This window comes from Botrytis deweyae, assembly GCF_014898535.1.
Source record: "Botrytis deweyae strain B1 chromosome Unknown BDEW_060, whole genome shotgun sequence".
NCBI classification, from domain to species: Eukaryota; Fungi; Ascomycota; class Leotiomycetes; order Helotiales; family Sclerotiniaceae; genus Botrytis; species Botrytis deweyae.
Window position 1 is genome coordinate 156,565 of NW_024066267.1, and position 21,980 is coordinate 178,544.

A 21,980-nucleotide genomic window follows, 5' to 3' on the forward strand; every position below is an offset into this window, starting at 1 on the left:
TTACAAAAATGGTCCATAAGGGTTTAGCTCAGGGTCTCTCAGTCCGCTTACCCCAATCGAGACTAACGTCTTTTTCTTTTTTTTGCCTCTCTTGCCCAGTTACCACGATTTGAATACGCACTTGGTCCAAAATCGAAAATTCTACTAGGAGAGGAGTACTAAGCTGGTTCTACTAAAATTCTTCTCTTTTCCTTCGACACCTCTTCCTCTTCAAACACACAAAATAAAATAAAATCTCTTCCTTCTTCAACCCCGATAACATCAAACAGCTTCTTCTTTTTTACGATCAATTTATTTCTTTTTTTCTTACTTTCGGTCTTTGAAGTTTCTTTCGAAGGCTATTAAGAAAACAAGTTAAAAAGAGTTTGACGATTGTCTCAACATTCACGTTTCCTTACTCTTCTTATTTATAAAAGACGAACGGAAGCAATAACTTCATCCAAATTTTCTTCTTTTTAATCGTTTCCATTGCGTTTCGGTTTCTTAGATTTCTGATTATCATCTCAACTGTCTTTTTACACGAGACGTTCAAAAGTTACCAAGAAAGACTTTTCAAAGTCAAATCTAATTTGTTCGATAATACTACGGCCGAATTACGAAGAACCCTTATCAATCGATACCCGATAACCTCACAACTTTTACACCACTTTGATCTTCTAGAATTTTATTCAACATGGCGGATCAACTCAACATGAATGGTCTCAACCTTAACGGTGGTGAACCTCGATCATATATTCCTCCCCACATGCGAGGCAAGATGGGTGGCCCTGCTCCAAGTGGTCCACCAGCAAACTTGAATGGTAGTGCTTGGGCCCCTCAAGGGTGAGTTATCTCCCCATCTTCATCAGATGCATTCGTAATGATAGATGTGCTGACTTGTTTTCTCCTTTTAGTAATGGTTACGCTAATGGTCCACGCCCAGCTGGAGGTGAATCTTGGGCTAACGCTCCTGATTTCACCCCACGTGGAAACGGTGCACCACGAGGTGGAAACAACTGGAACCCATCTGGTCCTCCATCTTTCAACAAGAACGCTTATGGAAACCCTGCAGCTGGTGCTGGCGGTCCTGGAGGTGCTGGAGGTGCTGGTGGCGCTGGTGGTGGTGGTGGTGGTCAAGCTCGTGGTGGTGGAGATGGACAATGGCGAGATGGAAAACACATTGCTGGACCTGCCAACGCTCGTTTAGAACGTGAACTCTTCGGTGTTGCCGACGATCCAACCAAGCAACAAACCGGTATCAACTTCGAAAAGTACGATGATATCCCAGTTGAAGCATCTGGTCAAGATGTCCCAGAACCAGTCCTCAAGTTCACCAACCCACCTCTCGATGATCATCTCATCAAGAACATTGAGTTGGCACATTACAAAGTCCCAACCCCAGTTCAAAAATACTCCATCCCAATTGTTATGGGTGGACGTGATTTGATGGCTTGTGCTCAAACTGGTTCCGGAAAGACTGGTGGTTTCTTGTTCCCCATTTTGTCTCAAGCATTCCAAACTGGTCCATCTCCTGTTCCAGCTAATGCTGCAGGAAGCTTCGGACGCACTCGCAAGGCTTACCCAACTTCTTTGATCCTCGCCCCAACTCGTGAGCTTGTTTCCCAAATTTACGATGAATCCCGCAAATTCGCCTACAGATCCTGGGTTCGCCCTTGTGTCGTTTATGGTGGTGCCGATATTGGTTCTCAACTTCGCCAAATGGAACGTGGCTGTGATCTCCTCGTTGCTACTCCAGGTCGTCTTGTTGATTTGATTGAGCGTGGCCGCATTTCTCTCCAAAACATCAAGTACTTGGTTCTTGATGAGGCTGATCGTATGTTGGACATGGGTTTCGAACCACAAATTCGACGAATTGTTGAGGGTGAGGACATGCCAGGTGTTCAAAACCGTCAAACCCTCATGTTTTCAGCCACCTTCCCTCGCGATATCCAAATGCTTGCCCGTGATTTCTTGAAGGATTACGTTTTCTTGTCTGTTGGTCGTGTTGGTTCTACTTCTGAGAACATTACTCAAAAGGTTGAATACGTCGAGGACATTGACAAGCGTTCCGTCCTTTTGGACATCCTCCACACTCACGGTGCCGGTCTTACTCTCATCTTCGTTGAGACTAAGCGTATGGCCGATTCCTTGTCAGACTTCTTGATCAACCAAAACTTCCCCGCCACCTCTATTCACGGTGATCGTACTCAACGTGAGCGTGAACGTGCTCTTGAGATGTTCAGAAATGGCCGTTGCCCAATTCTTGTCGCTACTGCTGTCGCAGCCAGAGGTATGTCCCCCAATTTTTGCTGTCTTTCCCTCTGATTTTGATCTCCTACTTTCCCTTTCACACGATTCTCCACGCCCTTCTTCCTTTTGAACAGGCAATACTAACTTACTTCTGGGACTTGATATTCCCAATGTAAAGCATGTAGTCAACTACGACCTTCCCACCGACATTGATGACTATGTTCATCGTATCGGTCGTACAGGTCGTGCTGGTAACACTGGTATCTCGACTGCATTCTTCAACCGTGGAAACCGTGGTGTCTGTCGCGATCTTATTGAACTCTTGAAGGAAGCCAACCAAGAGATTCCATCATTCCTCGAGAACATTGCTCGTGAAGGTGGTGGCTTTGGTGGTGGACGAGGAGGTCGATCTGGTGGTCGTGGACGTGGTGGTGGAGCCAACCGTGATTTCCGTAAGTTCGGCGGAGGTGGCGGTGGTGGATTTAACGGAGGTGGTGGATTCGGTGGACCTCCAGCCTCTGGTGGATATGGTGGTGGTGGTGGTGGCTTCGGTGGTCCACCTGCTCCAGCTAGCTACGGTCCTCCTCCAGGACAATATAATGGTGGTGGTGGTTACGGTGGCGGCAATGGTGGAGGCTATGGCAATCCAGTAAGTTCAATTCCGCAATTATCATTTCCAATGCTCAAGACGCATTAAAACAATTACTAACTTCTGGTTCCTCAGTCTGCTGGTGGTGGTGGCCAAAGCTGGTGGTAAAAACCTACACCCAACGCTTTTCGTTCCTTGCTCGAACTCGTATTTCGATTTCGGTACTCTAGAACTTGAACGGAGGCGTTTAGCGGATATTGATGGTCATTGTACCTCTCATTGATATCCTCACAAAAAAAACTTGCTTTTCTCTGTCGACTTTTCCTTACACTTCAGCTTTACATTTGCTCATCAACGAATCATTCTGCGCCTTTTCTGTTTTCTGGTAGCAATACCCACGATTAAAGTCTTCTCTTGCATTCAGCGATAGAGTCGGGCTTTTACACGTGGTCTCGCTCGACCATTGATCGGCATACGATAGAACCTGTCTTTTGTTTATGACTGTCGCCTCGCATCGATACCCATTATAGAAAGGCAGTTGGACGGCTGACACGAGATGTCATCCTTTTACTGCTTACCGGTCACGATGCTTTTTATTACCTGGATTAGGGGGCTATATAAGCTTTCATCTAGGTTTTCCAAGAAACGCATTACGATAGACATGTTCTCCAAAACCTTACTGGTCCTGCTTTCAGCATTTCCATGGATCATGAGTCCTCCACTATGGAAGATTTGCAAAATTTTTCGTTTTTTTCTTTACACTGCATTTTGCTGCATTTCGCATTTCTAGATAGAAAAAAAGTGGGATTCATATTCTCGATATTTTCTTCTTCGTTGTCTTTTATTCATAAGACACATGGCAAGGGAGGATACCATTTGAGAGCTTGAATTGAAGGCTTTCCTCTTACTTTTTCATTTTTCACATCATCTACGAGTGGGCGTCTTTTACGATCAAATCGATATACGACAGTGGCACAACATAGAATAGGCATTTCTCTTCTTAAAAAAGATTTAAGGGAAGAGTTGGTGCTTGTTCTCTATAACGCTGATGGCATTCGGAAGTGCTCCTGTCCATTCAGGCTGAGACTGAGACCCAAAAAGTTGGCAGGTACGGCAGAAAGAAGTCTGCTTCATATGATTGATGGAGGAAAAAAGAAATATGGAATGCGATGGATGATTAATTACTTTGAATGAATATGAAAAGTCTTTCCACAACCAATGCTCTGTCTTATGTGATACTACCGGTGTAATTTGACATGTCTATAATTGCCTTCTTGCCTGCTACCCCTCCACCTAGTCTCATTTGACCTTGTTCTCGCTCTTGTCTCCCTCCACCTCGTCTTTTTGTCCTTGATTCCCGCCTGTCTTCTTGCTCTGCCTATATCTATCTCCCTGTCTTAGTCTTTTTATCCTTACCCTGCCCCGCCTTCTCTGAATGCATCACGCGGTTTCAAACCCTCAAATGATTTCAATATTCTATATGATTTCAAAGTCCCAGGTGCTTTCAATATTTTGTATAATTTTAGTGTTTCTAATTGCTTTAATTTCTTTAAATGTTTTGATATATTATAAGATTTCAATGTTCTATATAATTTTAAAGTTCTAAGTGTTTTTAATGTTTTGTACTGCTTTAATTTCTTTAAGGGTTTTAATATATTATGAGATTTCAATATTCTATATTATCTCAAAGTTCCAGGTGCTTTTAATATCTCATGTATTTTCAGTCTCTCCAACTGCTTCAACTGCTTTAATGGTTTCTCAATATATTATAAGATTTCAAGGCTTCACCTGTCAGTTGAGACACTCAGCCTCTACTGCTCCACCCACCAGTCACATGATTGATGATCCTCCGCTGGCTTATTTCAGTATCAAATCAAGCCCAGCTCCCACAGAAATGTTTGATTAACATTTACATCTTTTGAAAATTCCAGCTCCTCAAACATTTCTATATTGCGATCCAAATATCAATCGTGGTTTCATTCATCAATCGTTTCGATCATCTGGTACTGTTTAGGCAACCGGTCAATGTTGTTGAGACGAATTTGCATCACTTCTCACATGTCCACTGCCTTGGTTCATGTATGTATTTGACACATTCCATCATCTCAAGATAAATTCATTGTATCGTATCAATGCCATACATACCGAGAGGTAGTGCTAGTTATGGGTTTTCTTCATGTAGTGTTACACATGATCCCGATACTATAAGAAGCTATCGCACACTTTGTGGTGTTGTGTTGGGGTAGGTTAGATGTTTGAACATATGCAAGTTACAGATCATGTACGGCATTCATAAATATTTGTTCCATTTTACACCATTTCTTTTGGATTCATTTTTCTTCTATGCCGAATGGCAGTCCATTAGCGCAATTTTTACTTTTGTATAGCGTGTTTCTGCATTAACATTTCGTTATAAAGAATCAAAAATTCCGTCATCATGGTTGCTCAAAAATATTCAACATCCACCAAAAAGTTCAAAGATCCAAGAATGGATTTTCATCAAAGTCTACCTACAAACGGAATGCTCGAATCTAATTCATCACCTGGCTGGGAAGATATCTTTCTATGTTATCCTATCTTCGACAACATTTGTACCCATTTGGATCCCAATGAAATACTATTGCTCCGAGCGACCACTAAACAGCTTTCTCCATTGTTTGAATCACTTTTTAAAACTCAATGGAATGTTAATCTTCAACTCAAACGATTTATTGAGGACCCTATCACATTTCGATCAAAGTTGGCTACATATAATGCCCTTATATCTGGAAGCTTTGCCTTACAATTTTTTGAAAGGAGATTTTGGCAAGAATCCGATCTAGATATCTATGTGAATGGCTCGGATGATTCAGAAAGTCACGATCGACTCGACGAGTACTTAGTCAACAGTGAAGGCTACAAGTTACAGCCCGCAAAAGAGGATGAAGGTAATGACTTGCATGCTTATGCAGGCCACTTGTCAGATATCTTAGAGGTATTTAGTATCTCCGCCACAAACTTTCAACATATACTTACATGAAAATAGGTCAAAACATACCTCAAGATGGGCCTCACTGAGGAGAAGCCACTTCAAATTCAATTGATCTTGACAACTGATACTCCTTGGAATGCAATCATAAATGGCTTTAACCATACGGTTGTTGTGAACGTTATCTCGTGGAACTTGGCTTACTCGTTCTTTCCTCGTTCAAACTTCATCGATAGAACTACCTACGAACTCAAGGGGACCGGTAATCTATATTCCATACCTAATGGTAACCTTGAAAATACTATTGCGAAATATGAACACAGAGGGTGGAGATGGGAGACAGCAATGGCTTACGGTGAATGGAGAAGACTACGTTCGTTGAAATCTTCATCCAGCCTGAACGAGATTGAAGATTACTCAAAGATATGGACCATTACACTGGACACGGATGGTATCAATGACGAAATACCTTTGATCGAATGTAAACCGTCTGTTGACAAGGAAGCAGACAGGGGCTTAGACGATGAATTGCGAAAAGCGGAGACAGAGCAGGCCGAAGTAGAGCAGCATATCATCGATGAATTAGAGGTATTCATTGCCGAGCTGGAAAGGGATGCGAGGGAGCACGCGGATCTAGACCAATACCTTGAAAAAGCGGAAAGGTCGGAAGGAGTGGAGGATGGCTGGATTGAGTTCGGTTTGTGTCTCAGAGGCGAGGCAAAGTCATTAGTTGGATAGCATGTGGAATCTGAGTGAAAGGAAGTCAAGTCAGGGAGGGTAATTGAATAGCGGAGGTCTTGAGGAGGAAACATGACAGAATTGACAAAGAAAGAAAAAGCGAGTCCAAATCCAGTACCGACCGACTTTTCATGGGTCAAATCACCATAAAATCCTTAATTCTAGGCTAAATTGTCTTCCTTCTGAGATGACGATGTAAGTTGAATGGCAGTGCTGTGAGTGAAAAGTGGGTGTGTTGAATGAACTGAGGGCCAAATCCACAGTGTAAATACGAGCCTCGAAATGATATACAAATCCACTCTTAGTCTAATCGTCGCAAAATTCAGGTAAAGAGACGAAGAAACCTCTGAATGATACAAACCCGTTCGCGACGCACTATTTTCTGAGATCTCAAGGTCATGTGGAAAAGCTTGTCTACAAAATTATGTGTTTACTGAGGCAAGGGCCGCGGGTTAAGTTTCATTGTTCTTGGGGTCAGTTGGATAAAGGACCTTTTCCGTTTGGCTGGGTCTCACCATTAAATAAATGCGATGACCATGGTAAAATTATCATTAAGTTGCGCAAAGATTTTGTGTACCCACAGGTATCCTTCAAATCAACTACTCTGCAGGTACCATTGCACAGCCTAATTACCATCGACAAATATCAAATGTAGGGCTACCTTGTAAGAGAGTATTGTCGTTCCATGTTGGATTCCGACACGGATTACCTGTTAGAGACTACTGGATCGATGGCCGAGGTCTCAATTTTTGTGAGTTCAACCAATCCCCGATTCTCGAACTAGATTCACTCGAAAAATAAGCGGAAAAGTGTCGTTTGCTCTGGGCTATTATATGAACTGTCAGTCTCAAGGCATTTAGAAATAACTAGACAGTAGAAAGGCTAAATAAATGAAAGTGAGTGAAAAACTAGCGCCAATTCATTTTCGAGCTCGTTTCTAAACATGGAATACACGCAGAATCATATGGATCGACATTACTTCGGAGGTCAGGCTAGCAATCACGGGTTTGAAATTTATCTGAGGAACAATGATTGCGCAAGTTTTAAGCAGAGCCGAACGTTCACGATTTAAAGAAACGGTAATAAGGTACCATTTCCAGGTATCAAGCTTCTAAATTCCCTTGCTCCAACTTCAGCATCTTTGATAGCTTTTCACCCCATGTATCCTTGCCAGAATACATCTCCCACATCCATGTTTTTACCACCATCGTCTGCGTTTCAATACCTCACAATAAAAGGCACACGACATCCCAATACAGCTGTGATGTAATCACCAGCCTCCGATCCCTAAGGCCCAGTCCCGCATTTCCTGTCAAGAACAATAACAAAGTTCTTGTTCCTTCACTGTGGTATATTCGAAACGTCCGCCTCGGCATTCATTTTACCTCCATAGGTGGCTGGATTTTCCAAATCTCCCGAAAAAGGGACTAAAGTCTGATTCCATGACTTTCATATGGAGAGGGTGATATCTATGTCTGCCAGTGTACGAGTAGAAAAACAGTCATCGTTCTTATAAGCTGTCGAAAGAAGTAACGGAGTTAAGTTTATCTGAAGACGAGGTTGAAGACTTCATGGAAGGCACCGGTGATAGCCCGAGGCGGATATTCTTGGCGCCAACACATGGTTTGGGAGTACACGGGCATCGACGACGCTGCTGATTCTTGAAGCGTTGCAGGTACTCTGGGGCAATCAAAACGGTCCATTCGGATCGTATCTGTGATATCTTCGTTTGCTCGGTCGGAACCTATGAGGGCAGGATCTTGTGGTATTGTGGGGCTTTATTAAAGGCAAGGAAGCTGAGATCTTTTTCTTCGATAGTGATGAATGTGTCAGAATTTCGGAAGAAAGTGCGAGGTTGAAGGGAGTAATGATGAGGAACTCGGATCTTTACATCAGAGAAGACCATTACGAGCAGACTGTTAACTTTATCTCGTGGGTCTGTGGTTTTTCCCAGTCGATGGCAAATGAGTGTATGGTGTAAAGTTGTAAGAATTTCCTCGTTGATATCGTTCTTCTGTACTACTAGACTGAGCTTCATGGAAGACATTAAATAAGATTTTTATACTCAACTAACCTTCAAAAATGGATGTTTTCCGTGTTCAGGATCCACATTTAGAGGAGAATTCATGACCCATTGTTTAGGGGTAGCAGATCCCCTCGGAAACTATGACTTGAGACCACGTCGGGAAAAAGTTTTAAGTTACCAAGAGGTAACGAACAATGCTCGAACCCTCTTTTCTTCATTAATGGAATGTATCGATAGGACGCCAAACATCAGATTTGACCTCTTATGCCATGACGAGATGAAAGAGAGCGGGTTGGGACCCCACGTTCGTAGCATTGCCACTGTATAGATGAGCTGGAATTTTCTTATCTGTAGATATCGGACTGGTTGGTTTGTTTTATTGTTGATCGTTGTTGATAAATGACCAACGCATGTGGGATTCGAGGCTGATCATGATAGATGGATGAATTAAAGTGATTAGAGCGAGATGTTTCTATGTGAGATTTACAACAAACAAAACCAATTAAAGCAACGCTATAGATATCATAACTACAATGTCCAAGCACATTTCTTCTCACGAAGAGACAGATAAAGGTTCAGAACGAACGTGGGGAAGTTACACCCACACACGTGACGAAGATGAACCAATTCATCACGTGCTTAATAACTCATGGTTCTCTATTCCGACAAAATGTGTTTTAGGAGAGGTATGAGTTAAACTGAAAATTAAAAGTCTGTAGAAAAAAAAGGGCTAACTTCGGAAGTAATTCCACTAATTATATTTTTCTGCCAGGCGGTGATCACTAGCGGCCACACCAGGGTTCTAAAAGGTTCTGCTGCAACAGAACCTCTTCAGATTGTTTCGATATGAGTACGATAAGCAATTCTGAATATTCTTACGAGCGCACAAAACCAGTTCGTAAGAACCTGGCTTTTAAGAAGATCACCTACATTCACAACCTCACAATACGACTCTTAGTCCTTCGGTTTTCTGGAATATACGAGTATACCCCTTCAAGAAGAGGCAATCGTGTGCACGTTTTGTCTCACTACAACTAATAAGCCTTACAACACTCCATTCAAATGCTTGATCAGTGAGTTGACCATAGGAAAGGGGTTAAAACTTGTTTTATATTGATAGATGATGAAGAAACTTGCTTTATAACAAAAGAGAGTGTAGATTTTGGGGTCAGGAAGAGAAGAGGAGAAAAAAGATTAGATTTTAAAAGTCTAGTGGGAACTAATGTACTATATACAGGATGGGGAGGATATACGCTAATCTAGTGTATAGTCAACAGAAAGCACACTAAATTAAATGAAGTTGTTTTTGACTCAAAACGCTAGCAAATCCCATTAGACTGGGATGATGAAGAACATCATCGATTGTCACTTGAGCGTGCGAAATTGAAATGGCGTCCCCATTCACTTCCGCTTCGGGGGTGGTCTTAATCCTGCGTTGTATTATGGCGATTAAATGGGCGGCATCGAGAAGGTCGCCTCCTAGTTGGTAGAACGGCAGGTAACATATGTCTGGAGTAGGCGCATCGGGCGGTAACGTTCCCACGCTTGTTGTTCATTTTGAAGTAAAGACGGAGAACCAGATTGTATCGAGAATACTGAGACTAGAATCGTCGAGTTTGTTGGTCGAAATGGCGTTGCTTGATCTGCTTTGGGTTGGACTCTGCTCTTTAGAACTCCTAACCGGTCGCAACAAGGCGAAATTGAAGGAAGATCTTGGCATCATTTCTGTGCCAAGAAGGGCGATTTGGTCAGATTTAGAAGGCCCAGCATTCAAAAGAATGTGAACAGTGTCGGCAAGATCTTCCAGCAGCGCCTGAGCCGTATCCAGGTGGAATGCCCTTGTCGAGTAACCCAGACTCATCTCAACAGTGCCATCGTTCTCCTGGGAGATGACAGCGAGATCGTACCAAGTCGTGAGTGGTTTCATTTCAGTGGTGATTGTGCTCACTTGGAAATCGATTTGTCCGCTGGCTGACTTGGCCGCTGGCTTGGCTGGTCGGTGATTGACGACGGAGGTAAGGCGAGTAGCCGGGGACCACTCCATACACTCCCGGATCATTGAACGGAAACCAACACCCTCATGAGGAATGCGATTCCGCTGCTGATCTCGCACTTGGTTCAACAGTTGAAGGATCGAATGCTGGCCGGAGCTATCAGCAAACCTGATGCGCATAGGGACGTTGGTTGCACAGCAGCCGAAAACGATACTGCTTATAGACGGGTCGACCACGTTTCTCCCGGAAATGGTATCTCCAAACACCACATCGTTCTTCCCCGTGTACAGTGACGGAGTGATTAAGGAAACTGCGCAGTTGTGAATGGTGTTCGTAGTAGCCGCGATCCTCAGTGTCTGCTCTTGTTGGATATAATGGAGAGGCCTCAACGTCGCCCCAGCATGAAACCTCGACTGCTGTTGGCCGCCGCAAGATTGCGCGAGTTGTTCACAGAGTGCGACGACTCGATCCTGGTGAGTCCTGCCGCTGTGGTAAAGTCGTGGCTAGCTTCGTAGCTCGCCCTCACTTGACCCATCGAGGCCCTAATTCTATCATACGAAGGTCTGGCTCTGTCTATCGACGTTCGAACCGGCATCTCCACCGACGGTGCATTGTGATCCGTGGAGTTGGTTCCGTCGCTGCCATTCTGTGCCCGCGTATTATGCGTCGTAACTGACGGTGGATAGATCGGTCGCCTGTCTTCGTCCACGCTGGGATATTGCGCGTGCTTGCCCTTATTCGACGAATCCAATGATATCGAGGCTGTATTCCTTGGTCCCTTCTCCTCCGCTTCTTTGGTCGGTTGGAGATGATCGAATTTTCCTTGCTGTACCTGCTCCCTGATGATGTCGACATCGTACGGCCAATACACCTTCTGCAGCGCCTTGATCGCATATCGAGGGAGTATACATACGACTGGCGTAACGAGCATGACTGCCCAGAACGATAGCTGCCCGTATACTTGTGGCGCCGCTTGATAAAAGGCTGCCGCAGATATGCTGGATCCGTAGACGGCCGTCCAGAAGAAGATGAACAGATCACTGACGGCGATGACCAGAAGCATCAGCCAGTCCCACCGGTACAAGTTGATGAGTATGTACAGGTTGATGGTAAACACGGTCGGGTGCGCAATATAACAGCCAAGGCGTGTTCGCTCTGACACATCCAAACCGTTGAGGGAAGCAAACGGGCCATTAGTGATGGTAAGGTACGGAATAAAGAAGCACATGATGGATTGGTAGAAGCCGTCAACCATGTAGAGCCTGTCACCATTATTAGTGCACTGAAATATACCAAATAGTCACGGGGTTGGTGCTTACCAGAATTTTCTTTGAGTCCACTCCAGCCTCTCGATGCCACGACGATATAGCTGAGGCACGGCTAGCGACACAATGTCCGACACGTCCTGATCAAAAACGCCCATAAGGACGACCGGGATTGAGGTGAAGAGCAGATTAATGAGAATAATATAGCTGTAGTCGAAAACATAGGTGATGTCAAAGTTACAGTAGACCTGAAACCAAAAGAGTGTAAACACCCAAATAATATTTTTATAAAAGAAATTACTGATAGCTTCGGCCAGTCTTCGATAAGACCATCTACCGTGAACCAGTATCAGCCTCTGGAGGAATCGGAACTGGCCAATAGCGTAGTCGGACGACATGACGGCCTGGCGACCCTCGACTCCCGCGATACCGACACCCACATCTGCCTCCTGAATCATTGCAACGTCGTTTGCACCATCTCCCACCGATAGAGTCATGACGTCAAAACCTGTCTTCACCATGGCGCAAACAGCGGCTTTCTGGGCCGGACTGACGCGGCAGCACAGAACCGACTTGCACTGCTTGCAGAGGAGGAGAAATTTCTGCTTCAGCTCGTCACCCAGTGCCCACCTAAGGGTGAAACCGTCGATTACCAAGCCATGCGTTGGGCCTGGTGGCTCGTGATTATGTCGGGCTTCCGCTAGGTCTTGGTCACTCCCTGTGAGGTTGAACACCGCTAGATGCTTGTCAAGCTCAGCCCGTATCAGGCCAATGAATTCCTCGTCCGGAGTGTTACCGTTTTCATCCTCTTCGACCCGAAGACGAATAAGCTCCATGTTGTTGTTCAGGAGGTTACACGAAAATCCAATGTTAATTGCCGTCTCCACTTTGTCGCCGGTTAACACCCAGAGTTTGATGCCTGCGTCACCTAATAGTGCGATGGTATCCGGAACTCCGTCTTGTAGTCGGTCCTCAATGGCTGTTCCACCCAATAGTGTCATTTCTTGTTCTATCAAGTCGGCTGCCTGCTCCATTTTCTCCTCGCGCTCTTCAAGTGCTGTGGCGGCAGCATCGTGTATCTTACGCCAGCCGTAGTACTCTTCTTCGTCCAATACCCGCTCTGCAATACAGAGGGTCCGGAGACCTTCCCTAGCAAATATTTCGAGATGCTCAGCGGTTCTCTTACGCAGCTCAGCTTGCTCTCCCCGCCTCAGCCGTGAGTAGATGACGCTGTCTGCACCCTTGCAGAAGAGTACAATCTTACCGTCTGGCATCCTGACAATAGCACTCATACGCTTACGGGACGAATTAAACTCGACTACGTTCAAGATGGGGTAGTGCTTCTCTTCGCCCATGACGTTCAGATTTATGCCCTCACTAGTGTTTCCGAGAACCGTAAAGCCCATGTCACGAGCTGTTGCGACGAGTGCGGCCTCGTCCGGTGACTGTGCCTTGAATGTCATCACGTCTCCTGGGACCTCCTCAGCGATGACTGTGTGGCAGAGCGCAAGTGCCAGCATGAATTGTTCGGTAGCATGCTGTTGTTCAGACCCGTACTTTCCAGAGAGGTCCTCCACGAAGTCCGGGGCAATAAAGGTTAGATCTTTATCATGCAGATAAGGGTTGGCGTAAAGCTCCCGAAGATCCTTGAGCACCTTTACTTTAGCCTCGGCGATCTCAGCTCTTGCCAATTCACCTTCCTTTTCCATGTCGATTCCCAGTCGCTTCTGCATTCCAGCCTGGGCCTCGGTGTACGCCTCGCCATAGGGCCGCCCGTTTATAGTTGCTTTCTTGAACTCCATGACATTCTGGGTCAGAGTCCCTGTCTTATCGGAAAAGATGTACTCGATTTGACCCAAGTCGTCGGATAAATTCCATGACTTCGGTATGCACGGCTGCTCGATCGGATCATACCACATCTCTCTATCGCTGTAGATGAAAACGGCCTGAAGAGTTCGCACGATCTCGACCGAGATATAGAGCGATAATGGAACCAAGTTCTGGAAGAGGATAATGGACGCCCAGAACGTGGTAAACCCACTCATGCCTGGTGATCCTCCAATAGACCCGAAGTCAAAATAATGCTGTGATGCATCATTCTGTCCCCAGGCGACGCCGTTAGCGATGCCGGCAATAAGGCACATGATGAACAAGACGCCAAAGTTACAGATGATGTTGAAGTTTAGCTCCCTGGAGATGCGAGCCCGCTTACTAGGGGTTATCCCTGCGTTCATCATGGTCTTCGTGTCGTGACCAGTGAATATGACGATGCCGAGGGCCCATTCCGTATTTCTCAGATTGCAGCCTCGTAAGAGGACGTTATCGATCGTGACAGGTTCTGACATCTCATGCGATTGACCTGCAATCTTCTGATTCCACTTGATGGCGGCATTATACTTGTAGAGGTTGGGTTCTGGTGCTTCACTTTCGATCCGGAACTGTGCTCTTTCACAATCCTTCGCATGCTTGAGAGATCGCCCGCAGCGAGGAGCCTGCCGGTACTTCAGGTTGGTCTCCCCATCCAGGTTTTTGGTCTCGACGTAGCAGACGCCTTCAGGATCTGAGCTCGCCAGGATGATAACATCGGCGGGGAACTCGTCATCATTATATATTCGCACAAAGTCACCGACTTGCAGTTCTTTCCACGTACTCCGATGGAAGCGTGCTTTGCCTGGGGCTTGAATGTCATAGTTAATCAAGTCTGTCTTGGCTGTTCGTATGTTGACCTCGCTGGGCTGGAAGGACAAGGCCGAGGTTGGCTGCTCCCGGGGGTCCTGGAGCCGAGGCTGCGGCTGAAGCTGGTCCGGCCGAGGATCTGGAGACGGAACTGGCGTCATCTGGATATCTTCACGGGTCGAAACAAACGAAGGTCTCTTCGTGTAGGGGGATATGATAGATTCCGGACGGGTCCTTTTCGTCTCGATCGACGCGCGGGGACGATCATGCCCGATGCCGCTAGCCCTCATCGCCTGGTTTTTCCTCTTCCATAAGCTCTCGACGGAATGCCAAATGATGTCTAGAAATCTTGAGGTAGCTTTCTTCGTCTTTCTCCAACTCGATACGTTGTCTTCCTTCACATTGACATTATCCCAGCCGCACAGCCGATATACTGGGGAATTGTTGAGCTGTTTATCCGAGATGGTCCGCCGCCGATCCTCAATAGCATCCCTGACTGCTGTGATTGCAATGATGAATATCAAAGGAGCAGAGTTGAGGCCGGGATTGTTAACGCCAAATATAGAGAAGAACTAATCCAAGACTGTGAGCTTCTCGTTGTTTATGGGGAGGCCCATTCACGTCAGAACGAACTTACAGCAAGTACAGTGATGAACAAGAAGAAGATATTGGCTATGTTGTGGAATTGGAAGTAAAGATTCTTGGGTAAAAAGGACAGCGGCGTATATTTCGCCGTGCGTATCTTGTTTCGCGCGTATTTTTGCGCCGGTTCACCATCCTCGTCCTTCAAGTCGTCAGGGAGCGGCAGGTTGAAATATAGAGTCCTGGGACCGGGCCCGAAATTTTCGGTCTCCTCTTCTTCTGGGCCGCCATCGCCTTGATTTGGCTGTTGTAGTGACTCGGAGCCTCCGGACGCCTTCTTGTTCTCGTTGGAGTGTCTTTTATTGTTCGTGCGGCTCAGGAGCGACAACCGCTTGACCTGGCTGCTCTTGACCGTCAGCTTGCGCGTTGCCCATCTTGACCGTTTTGTCTTGTTGATAGACTTGTTTCCGTGGCTGCCGTCGCTCTGGTCGCCCTCGTTTGCAAGCGTTGCCATGGGTATGTGAGGTTGCGGGCAGGGCACGGTCAACCCGAGAGGTCCGCCAGATTGACCTTCGCTGGCCGAATCGCTACCTCCGCCCACTCATTAATTTGTAGTACAAACGATCCAGATTGAACTGTGGTTCGTGTCAATTGGAGTCAGATGAAAGCCGGTGGATAAATGCAGACTTAAAATCGCGGTACGACGGAGTCGAATAAGTATCGTGGTGGCAGCTGAGAGCGATTTCACTTTTCTAGGTAGATGGCAGAAGGGAGGGGGTACACAGGAAGGCGGAAGTTTTGGCTGACACTGAATTCTTGGATGGGCCGGGGTTGTAAATTCACAGTGAGCCACCAGGGCCAGACAGGTAAGACCTCCTGAGAAGCCGCATACAAATATGCGCGACCAGCCAGGGGGTCACTGGCTCAGTACATCCTTTTGGAGAGGTTTCTTCGAGCCAAATCAAGACAAGTCAAATTGAGGAAGTCAAAGTAAGAAGAAGCCAGATTAAGATTGTACTTATTCAAATGGAAGTCAAAACAAAGCAGAGGCCAAATTGACATGTTTTGCAGCTTCTGGTTAGCAACCCCAAAGGCCTGTAAATCGCAGTAGTATAGGAAGGTAGCATTGTATTGGTTAATTTGATGAAAGAGTAAGATCCGAAGGATTCCTTATATATCCGGTGGGGGTGCTAGCGCTCCCGTGACTACTCCCGAGTCGGAGATCTACGGCCGCGCATCGGCCGTAGATCCCCGTGTTTGCGGTACTGCATTGACAATGGTACCATACCGATAATGGTACAAACTCCGGCCCAGTATTATAATCTGTACAGTACCGCCACTGCCATGGTAGTTTTTTGGCACCGCTGCAGAGCAAAGAGAAGGCCTCGGGTCCGGAGCATATGTCGACGCGCTCTACATTCAACAACCTAGGGATCTTACATGCCAAGCAAAGAAGGCTGACTAAAGCTGAGTGTTACGACTGTGCATAGGCCCATACAGGGGCTATAATAGGATCCTGGAGGATTGTAGCTTAGCAGGTACCCACTCTCGCAACCGACAGAAAAAACCGAACATCAAAAATCTTCACCTCAATCAAAATTTGATATATAAATAACAATTTAATATAATCTTTTCAAATCTTAAAAAACACTTATTTATTAGCTTATAGCTTCTATAAATTAATTTAAAAAGATTTAAAATATAAAATCAAATTAATACTAAATTTTGAAAAAGAATCATTTTCAAATTTTTGTTTATTTTACAGGATTAATATTCGGTTTTTTCTGTCGATTGCGAGCTACTGTTATGCTGCTTACTATGGGGCAAGTTACAAGAATAAGGCATTTAATTAGCTAAAAGCGCGATCCACCCGGGCGAATACTTCCTGCCCTCCACCCGTATAGGTGCTTACCTGGTCTGAATAATGTAATTAGCAGTATGCCAGGAAGATTGCTAATATAATAAGTATAAGAACTTCCTCTTCATGTTGCCGAATACTGCCGCCCTACCTAAGCACCATCCGCCGAGAGTAGAAATTTTACTAGTTCCAGCATACTACAAGACACAAAGCATAAAAGCGCAAAATGGCCGAACAGCGACACGGGCCGCTGTCTGTGATCCATGCGGGCCTCATGCGCACCGGTACACTATCAATGAAGCGCGCCTACGAGATGCTCGGCCTGCGCGCGCATCACGGCTTCGAGATGGACTCGTGGGATGACTATGCGGGGCTAGAGCTCGCGGCCGAGGCCACGTGGCCGAGCGTGCCTGGCGCGCGGAAGCCCGTGCCCCCACCCTTCACCAGCGCCGACTGGGAGCGGCTGTTCCCCAACTATGACGTCGTCACCGACCTGGCCTCGCTTTTCGCCGAGGAGATGATCCGCACGTATCCCGAGGCCAAGGTGGTGGTAGTGCAGCGGGATTTTGACGCCTGGTGGGCCAGCTTCGCGAGCGCCGTCCTATCAAAGGATATCCCGGGCAACTCACTCGCCTTGGCGCTGGTCCACGCCCTCTATCGGGCAGCCGGGACGCGCGTGTTCGACGCCGTCTCAAAGATGGTCAACGGCGCCTTTGGCACGCAGATGTACCGCGATATCACCACCGAGAAGGCGAGAGCCTTCTATGACGCATACTACAGCCGCATCCGCCAGATGGTGCCCGCGGAGCGGAGGCTCGAATATAGTTTAAGCCAGGGCTGGTAGCCACTGTGCCGCTTCCTCGATAAGCCCATCCCAGATGCGCCATTCCCCCGTGTCAATGACGTGGCGAGATGCAGCGCCGAAAGATGAGTGAGTTCGGGAGGATTGTGTTCCAGGCCGGGCGCAACATGCTGCCTTACCTTCTTGGAGGAGCCGGCGCTGCGCTCTCCGTCTGGCTGTATAGCGTCTCCAAGTAGCCGAGGGGGGCGAGTGGAGAGGGGACACAAACTGTTGATTAATTATTTAGTGAGTGCCGATGTATTGTAACAGTAGGTATTATTTCCTACAACTTGGAGGCTTGATGCACATATAAACATACAACCGGTTCCGCAACTAGATTGAAACCCTGCGATTTAGCCGACGCTAACTTTACAATTCAACCGCCATTATAAATAAATGAATCTATTATTAATAAATTTTGTAAATTTACTAACATGATTTAAAGAAAACAAAAGAGCCCTGTGATATAGAGCTGTCACTCGAATCGAAGAGAAATTCAATATAAATTCCTATATAAATTTTTCATATATATATTACAATATTAATGATATTTTCGTTATTCACGAATAGATTATATTATTAGTTATGAATGGAATCGGTATTTTTTGTAATCCTTTTATTATTGAATTTCAATAAATAAAGTTAAAATTTAGGCTTTAAGGTTTTAGTATTTAGAGGAGGTGAATGGAAGAGAATGAGCGTAGGAGCTAAAAAGAGTAAGGGAGTAAGTGTAGGAGCTAAGAAAAGGAGAAGAGGAACAAATAAAAGAGGAGGGGAATAAGTATAAGTTAAAGACTTTAATCAAAAACTTAAAGGGGAGGGGATTTCTATTCTTGTTATTCATTTTCGATTTATTTTTCAATTAAAAGTTTTATTATTATACTAAAAAATACAGAATATATTGAATAAATAGAAAATTGTTACGTAAGCGGACACAATAGGAGTTGTAAGCTTTACTACTACGCCACGCACGCAATCTGTCCAAAAGGCACAGAAAAGAGGCTAAATACGTATTGAAGGGGGTGAAAAGCTTGATTGTATTCCTATGAAAGGTTGAGGCTATTTAAGGTGCTAGAAAGCTAGTAAAACCACGCTAGAGGGGGCTGTAGTATTCACTCTGGTATCTAGTCCATCCTAAAAAAGAACTATACGCCCCCGTATAGAAAATCCAGTTATCCCCTGAAATGTAAGGCCAACTGCCTCGAAAATGGAACTAGCTTTCAAGCTAAGAACCGTAATACACCATCCACTCTCCAACTTCCTAGCATATTGAAGCCTGAATTGTCTTTCCTGTTGTATTGTTATATTGTATGCGATATCCCTGTCGAAACTGAACTATATGTGACGTACAATCGAAGAACTAAAGGTAGGCATAGAAAGGTAACTTATTCGGATTCGAAAGGAAACATTAAAATGATCTGGATATTCTATACCACGATAGAGTCCCCAGTTGATATTGAGCCACTATACAATGCTACTCTAAAGCCTCTAAATAGCTTTAATAATGTTCTCAAAAATATAAACTTAAAATGATATCGTAAAAAGTAATTGTAGATTGACTTATAGTATAAATTGAAAAATCGAATATCGTATTGTTGAAAAAAGAAAGGAGATTCGAAAAGTAATTCGAATAAGATCTTCAAAAAGATAATTTTGAAAGAGGTTTGAGAAATTTTGAAAAATAATACTATTCAAAGATTGAAATAAAGAAATCGAAATAAAATTTTTTTTTTGAAAGATATTACAGCTTACAAACCATCAATAAAGATATCGTAAAGAATTATAATATATCATATTGAAAAAAATAAAGCAATTTATAATATTTAAAAAGATATCTTTCAGAACTAATACCTTATAACTTGAAAGAAATCAAGAGAAGATTGAAAACCATATCTATTTTGTTCCTACATAGATCACCAGAAAAGAGGTTAAATATATATTAAAGGGGGTAAAAAGCTTAATTGTATTCCTATAAAAGATTGAGGCTATTTAAGGTGCTAGAAAGCTAGTAAAACCACGCTAGAGGGGGCTGTAGTATTCACTCTGGTATCTGGCACAGTATCAGGGATCGAAGTCCTGATAGCTTACTACTATATATATACCCTGTAACAAAAATTAATCTAATTTGAATATATATAGATTATTCTCTCTCAAAGAATTATCTAAAGCTAAAACTTTAACTTTCCAAATTCAAATTCAAAAACTTAATTAAATCTCTTTAGACTAAAATTTATTTATTTAGTACGAAATTATTGATCTTATTAATACTCTAAAAACGATTTTCTTAATATATGAATAAATACATAAGAATTTATAGTGATTGATGAATTAGTAGATTTATCGACTATAGAATCTACTACTACAGGGGAGAGGTTTAATCCTAATATAATTCGATAAATCAAGGATACGTTTTCACAACTAGATGTCTTTTTACAGCTAGATATAAGAGTTTACGGTAAACCAGGGTAAAGCTTTTATCAACGTAAATATGAAGAAGAAGAAGAAGAAGTATCGAATGCTTCTTCTTCTTCTTTAAGTACTACACCATCATAAAGAAGTTTAGCTCATATAATATAAAAAAGTACTATTACAAGTGTTTACTATAAAATTCTATTATTTTCAGTCATATTAATCTACGAAATATCATGTTTTAAGCCTTTACCTTTGATTCTATACTAGAATGTCTAAATCAATTAAAAATCAAAAGGATTATTAGAACATTTTACATCTGAGGATTCAGGAAATTCTTGTGCTAAGCGGCCGGAACTCTTCAGTCCAGTTCCTGTATCTTTTATTTCATACAAATCATCCTAGAACATAAATAAACAAGTAAATCATTAATCTCGTTATTATATTTTGATAGATCATATATCGACCCTTAACCTTTAATTGACAAGGAAACATACAAATAAAAATGACAGCCATAACTACTGACCAGTGATAACAATAAAGTCTGATTAAAAGAATAAATATGTGACCAAGATAAGTTCAAAACATACGAAGTATGAGGAGATGTCAGAAACCATACTGTGCCGTAGGTCAGCTTTATTTGCGCTGACAGAGAACCACCATGCCCACAATTGTTCAACTGCGTCTTGTTTGAGAATTTCAAAGTTCAACTTTAGAAAACAATCTTAGGAATTTCTTAGAATCTAATCTCTATAGAATTCTCCTCGTCAAAATCATCTGCAGATAATTCCCTACTTCTCAGAGTCCCGGACAATTTGGTAGCGTTGACGCAGTGGAACAATTATCGATGTAGTAGAACATCAAGCGTGAAACAAGAAACGTCATTCTTCAACGGCATCTCTTCCACGACCATTCCTGACCGCTTCATATCACCATTAGATACCTAGGTACTTAATACGAGTATTACTCTAGAAATTCTATGGACTAATCAATCACACATGTAAAAAAAATACAACCATCAGAGTCCGCTTCTGCACTAGACAATTACCACCAGTCCATCCATCAATTTTAAATTAACAAATATCTGCAACCTTTCTAATCCAAGCAACCACACCTCAAAAATGGTAAAGATTAGAAATACACTTAAACGTTAACATACATAACCGAGGATCCTAGATATAACTCTCCCACTAAAAATTATATGCGAACACTCTCATAACCTTACTTGCCGAGATCCGTGAAATCTACTAGGGTCAATTGTAAGTAATAATTAGTACAAAATTGACGCCTTGGAGCAATAATCGATGCAGTAGAATATAAAACGAATAGGTAGTAGAAAATATATATAGAATAGATAGGTTTATTAATATTAAGTGTAGTATATATTTTATTAAAAGCTATATACAATCTAGTTGAGTATATCAATCAAAATAATTACTCAATACGTCTAATGCGTTTAGTATTGTTAGTTTGAGAGAGATATAAAAAACGTAGTTCCTATTATATATAAGCCTCTAAATATTTATTTATATTCAATCTAAGAAGCTAGCTAAATAAAGGGAATAATAGGCTTTATATAGGCATTATTAAAAGAGCTAGTCTCCTTCGTTTTTGTTTAAATATCTTTAATATAGTTATTATTGTATAGAAATCATTTTCTTAAAATGAATTTCTTTGAATAAATTTCCTTGTCTATATACTCGGAATTTTTTTTTATAATTTCAAATATAATAACAGAAAAGAAATTTGTAAAATTATAAATATCCTTTATCTGCTGGTTAAAATCCCTAACTTTTTATTAACAA

The 21,980-nt window shown here is 43.4% G+C and overlaps 5 protein-coding genes across 5 annotated transcripts; 4 read left to right on the forward strand and 1 right to left on the reverse strand.

The window, feature by feature from the left end:
• Positions 1-673: 673 nt before the first annotated feature.
• Positions 674-2,986, forward strand: EAE98_012198 (uncharacterized protein; the record flags this gene model as incomplete). Its single annotated transcript, XM_038959823.1, has 4 exons — positions 674-822; positions 894-2,269; positions 2,364-2,878; positions 2,954-2,986. 4 exons carry the CDS (start codon positions 674-676, stop codon positions 2,984-2,986), a joined length of 2,073 nt encoding a protein of 690 aa, XP_038803858.1.
• A 2,269-nt stretch (positions 2,987-5,255) lies between these two features.
• Positions 5,256-6,636, forward strand: EAE98_012199 (uncharacterized protein; the record flags this gene model as incomplete). The annotated part of the gene is made up of 2 exons (XM_038959824.1): positions 5,256-5,792; positions 5,844-6,636. The coding sequence occupies 2 exons, from the start codon at positions 5,256-5,258 to the stop codon at positions 6,522-6,524; spliced, it is 1,218 nt and encodes a 405-aa protein (XP_038803859.1). The 3' UTR covers positions 6,525-6,636.
• A 3,419-nt stretch (positions 6,637-10,055) lies between these two features.
• Positions 10,056-10,334, forward strand: EAE98_012200 (uncharacterized protein; the record flags this gene model as incomplete). Its single annotated transcript, XM_038959825.1, has 1 exon — positions 10,056-10,334. One exon carries the CDS (start codon positions 10,056-10,058, stop codon positions 10,332-10,334), a length of 279 nt encoding a protein of 92 aa, XP_038803860.1.
• A 438-nt stretch (positions 10,335-10,772) lies between these two features.
• Positions 10,773-16,174, reverse strand: EAE98_012201 (uncharacterized protein). Its single transcript, XM_038959826.1, has 3 exons — positions 15,123-16,174; positions 11,864-15,057; positions 10,773-11,806 (listed from the first exon to the last, which is right to left on the reverse strand). Exons 1-3 carry the CDS (start codon positions 15,579-15,581, stop codon positions 10,930-10,932), a joined length of 4,530 nt encoding a protein of 1,509 aa, XP_038803861.1. The 5' UTR covers positions 15,582-16,174; the 3' UTR covers positions 10,773-10,929.
• Positions 16,175-17,151: 977 nt separating this feature from the next.
• Positions 17,152-17,769, forward strand: EAE98_012202 (uncharacterized protein; the record flags this gene model as incomplete). The annotated part of the gene is made up of 1 exon (XM_038959827.1): positions 17,152-17,769. The coding sequence occupies one exon, from the start codon at positions 17,152-17,154 to the stop codon at positions 17,767-17,769; it is 618 nt and encodes a 205-aa protein (XP_038803862.1).
• Between the last annotated feature and the right edge of the window lie 4,211 nt (positions 17,770-21,980).

Bases quoted from the DNA above. Each gene is read 5' to 3' on its own strand.
- EAE98_012201 (XM_038959826.1), bottom strand. From the start codon at position 15,581: ATGGCAACGCTTGCAAACGAGGGCGACCAGAGCGACGGCAGCCACGGA. The intron at 15,058-15,122 runs GTAAGTTCGTTC...GTCTTGGATTAG, and splicing joins TGTTCATCACTGTACTTGCT to TTCTTCTCTATATTTGGCGT. The intron at 11,807-11,863 runs GTAAGCACCAAC...TAATGGTGACAG, and splicing joins TGGACTCAAAGAAAATTCTG to GCTCTACATGGTTGACGGCT.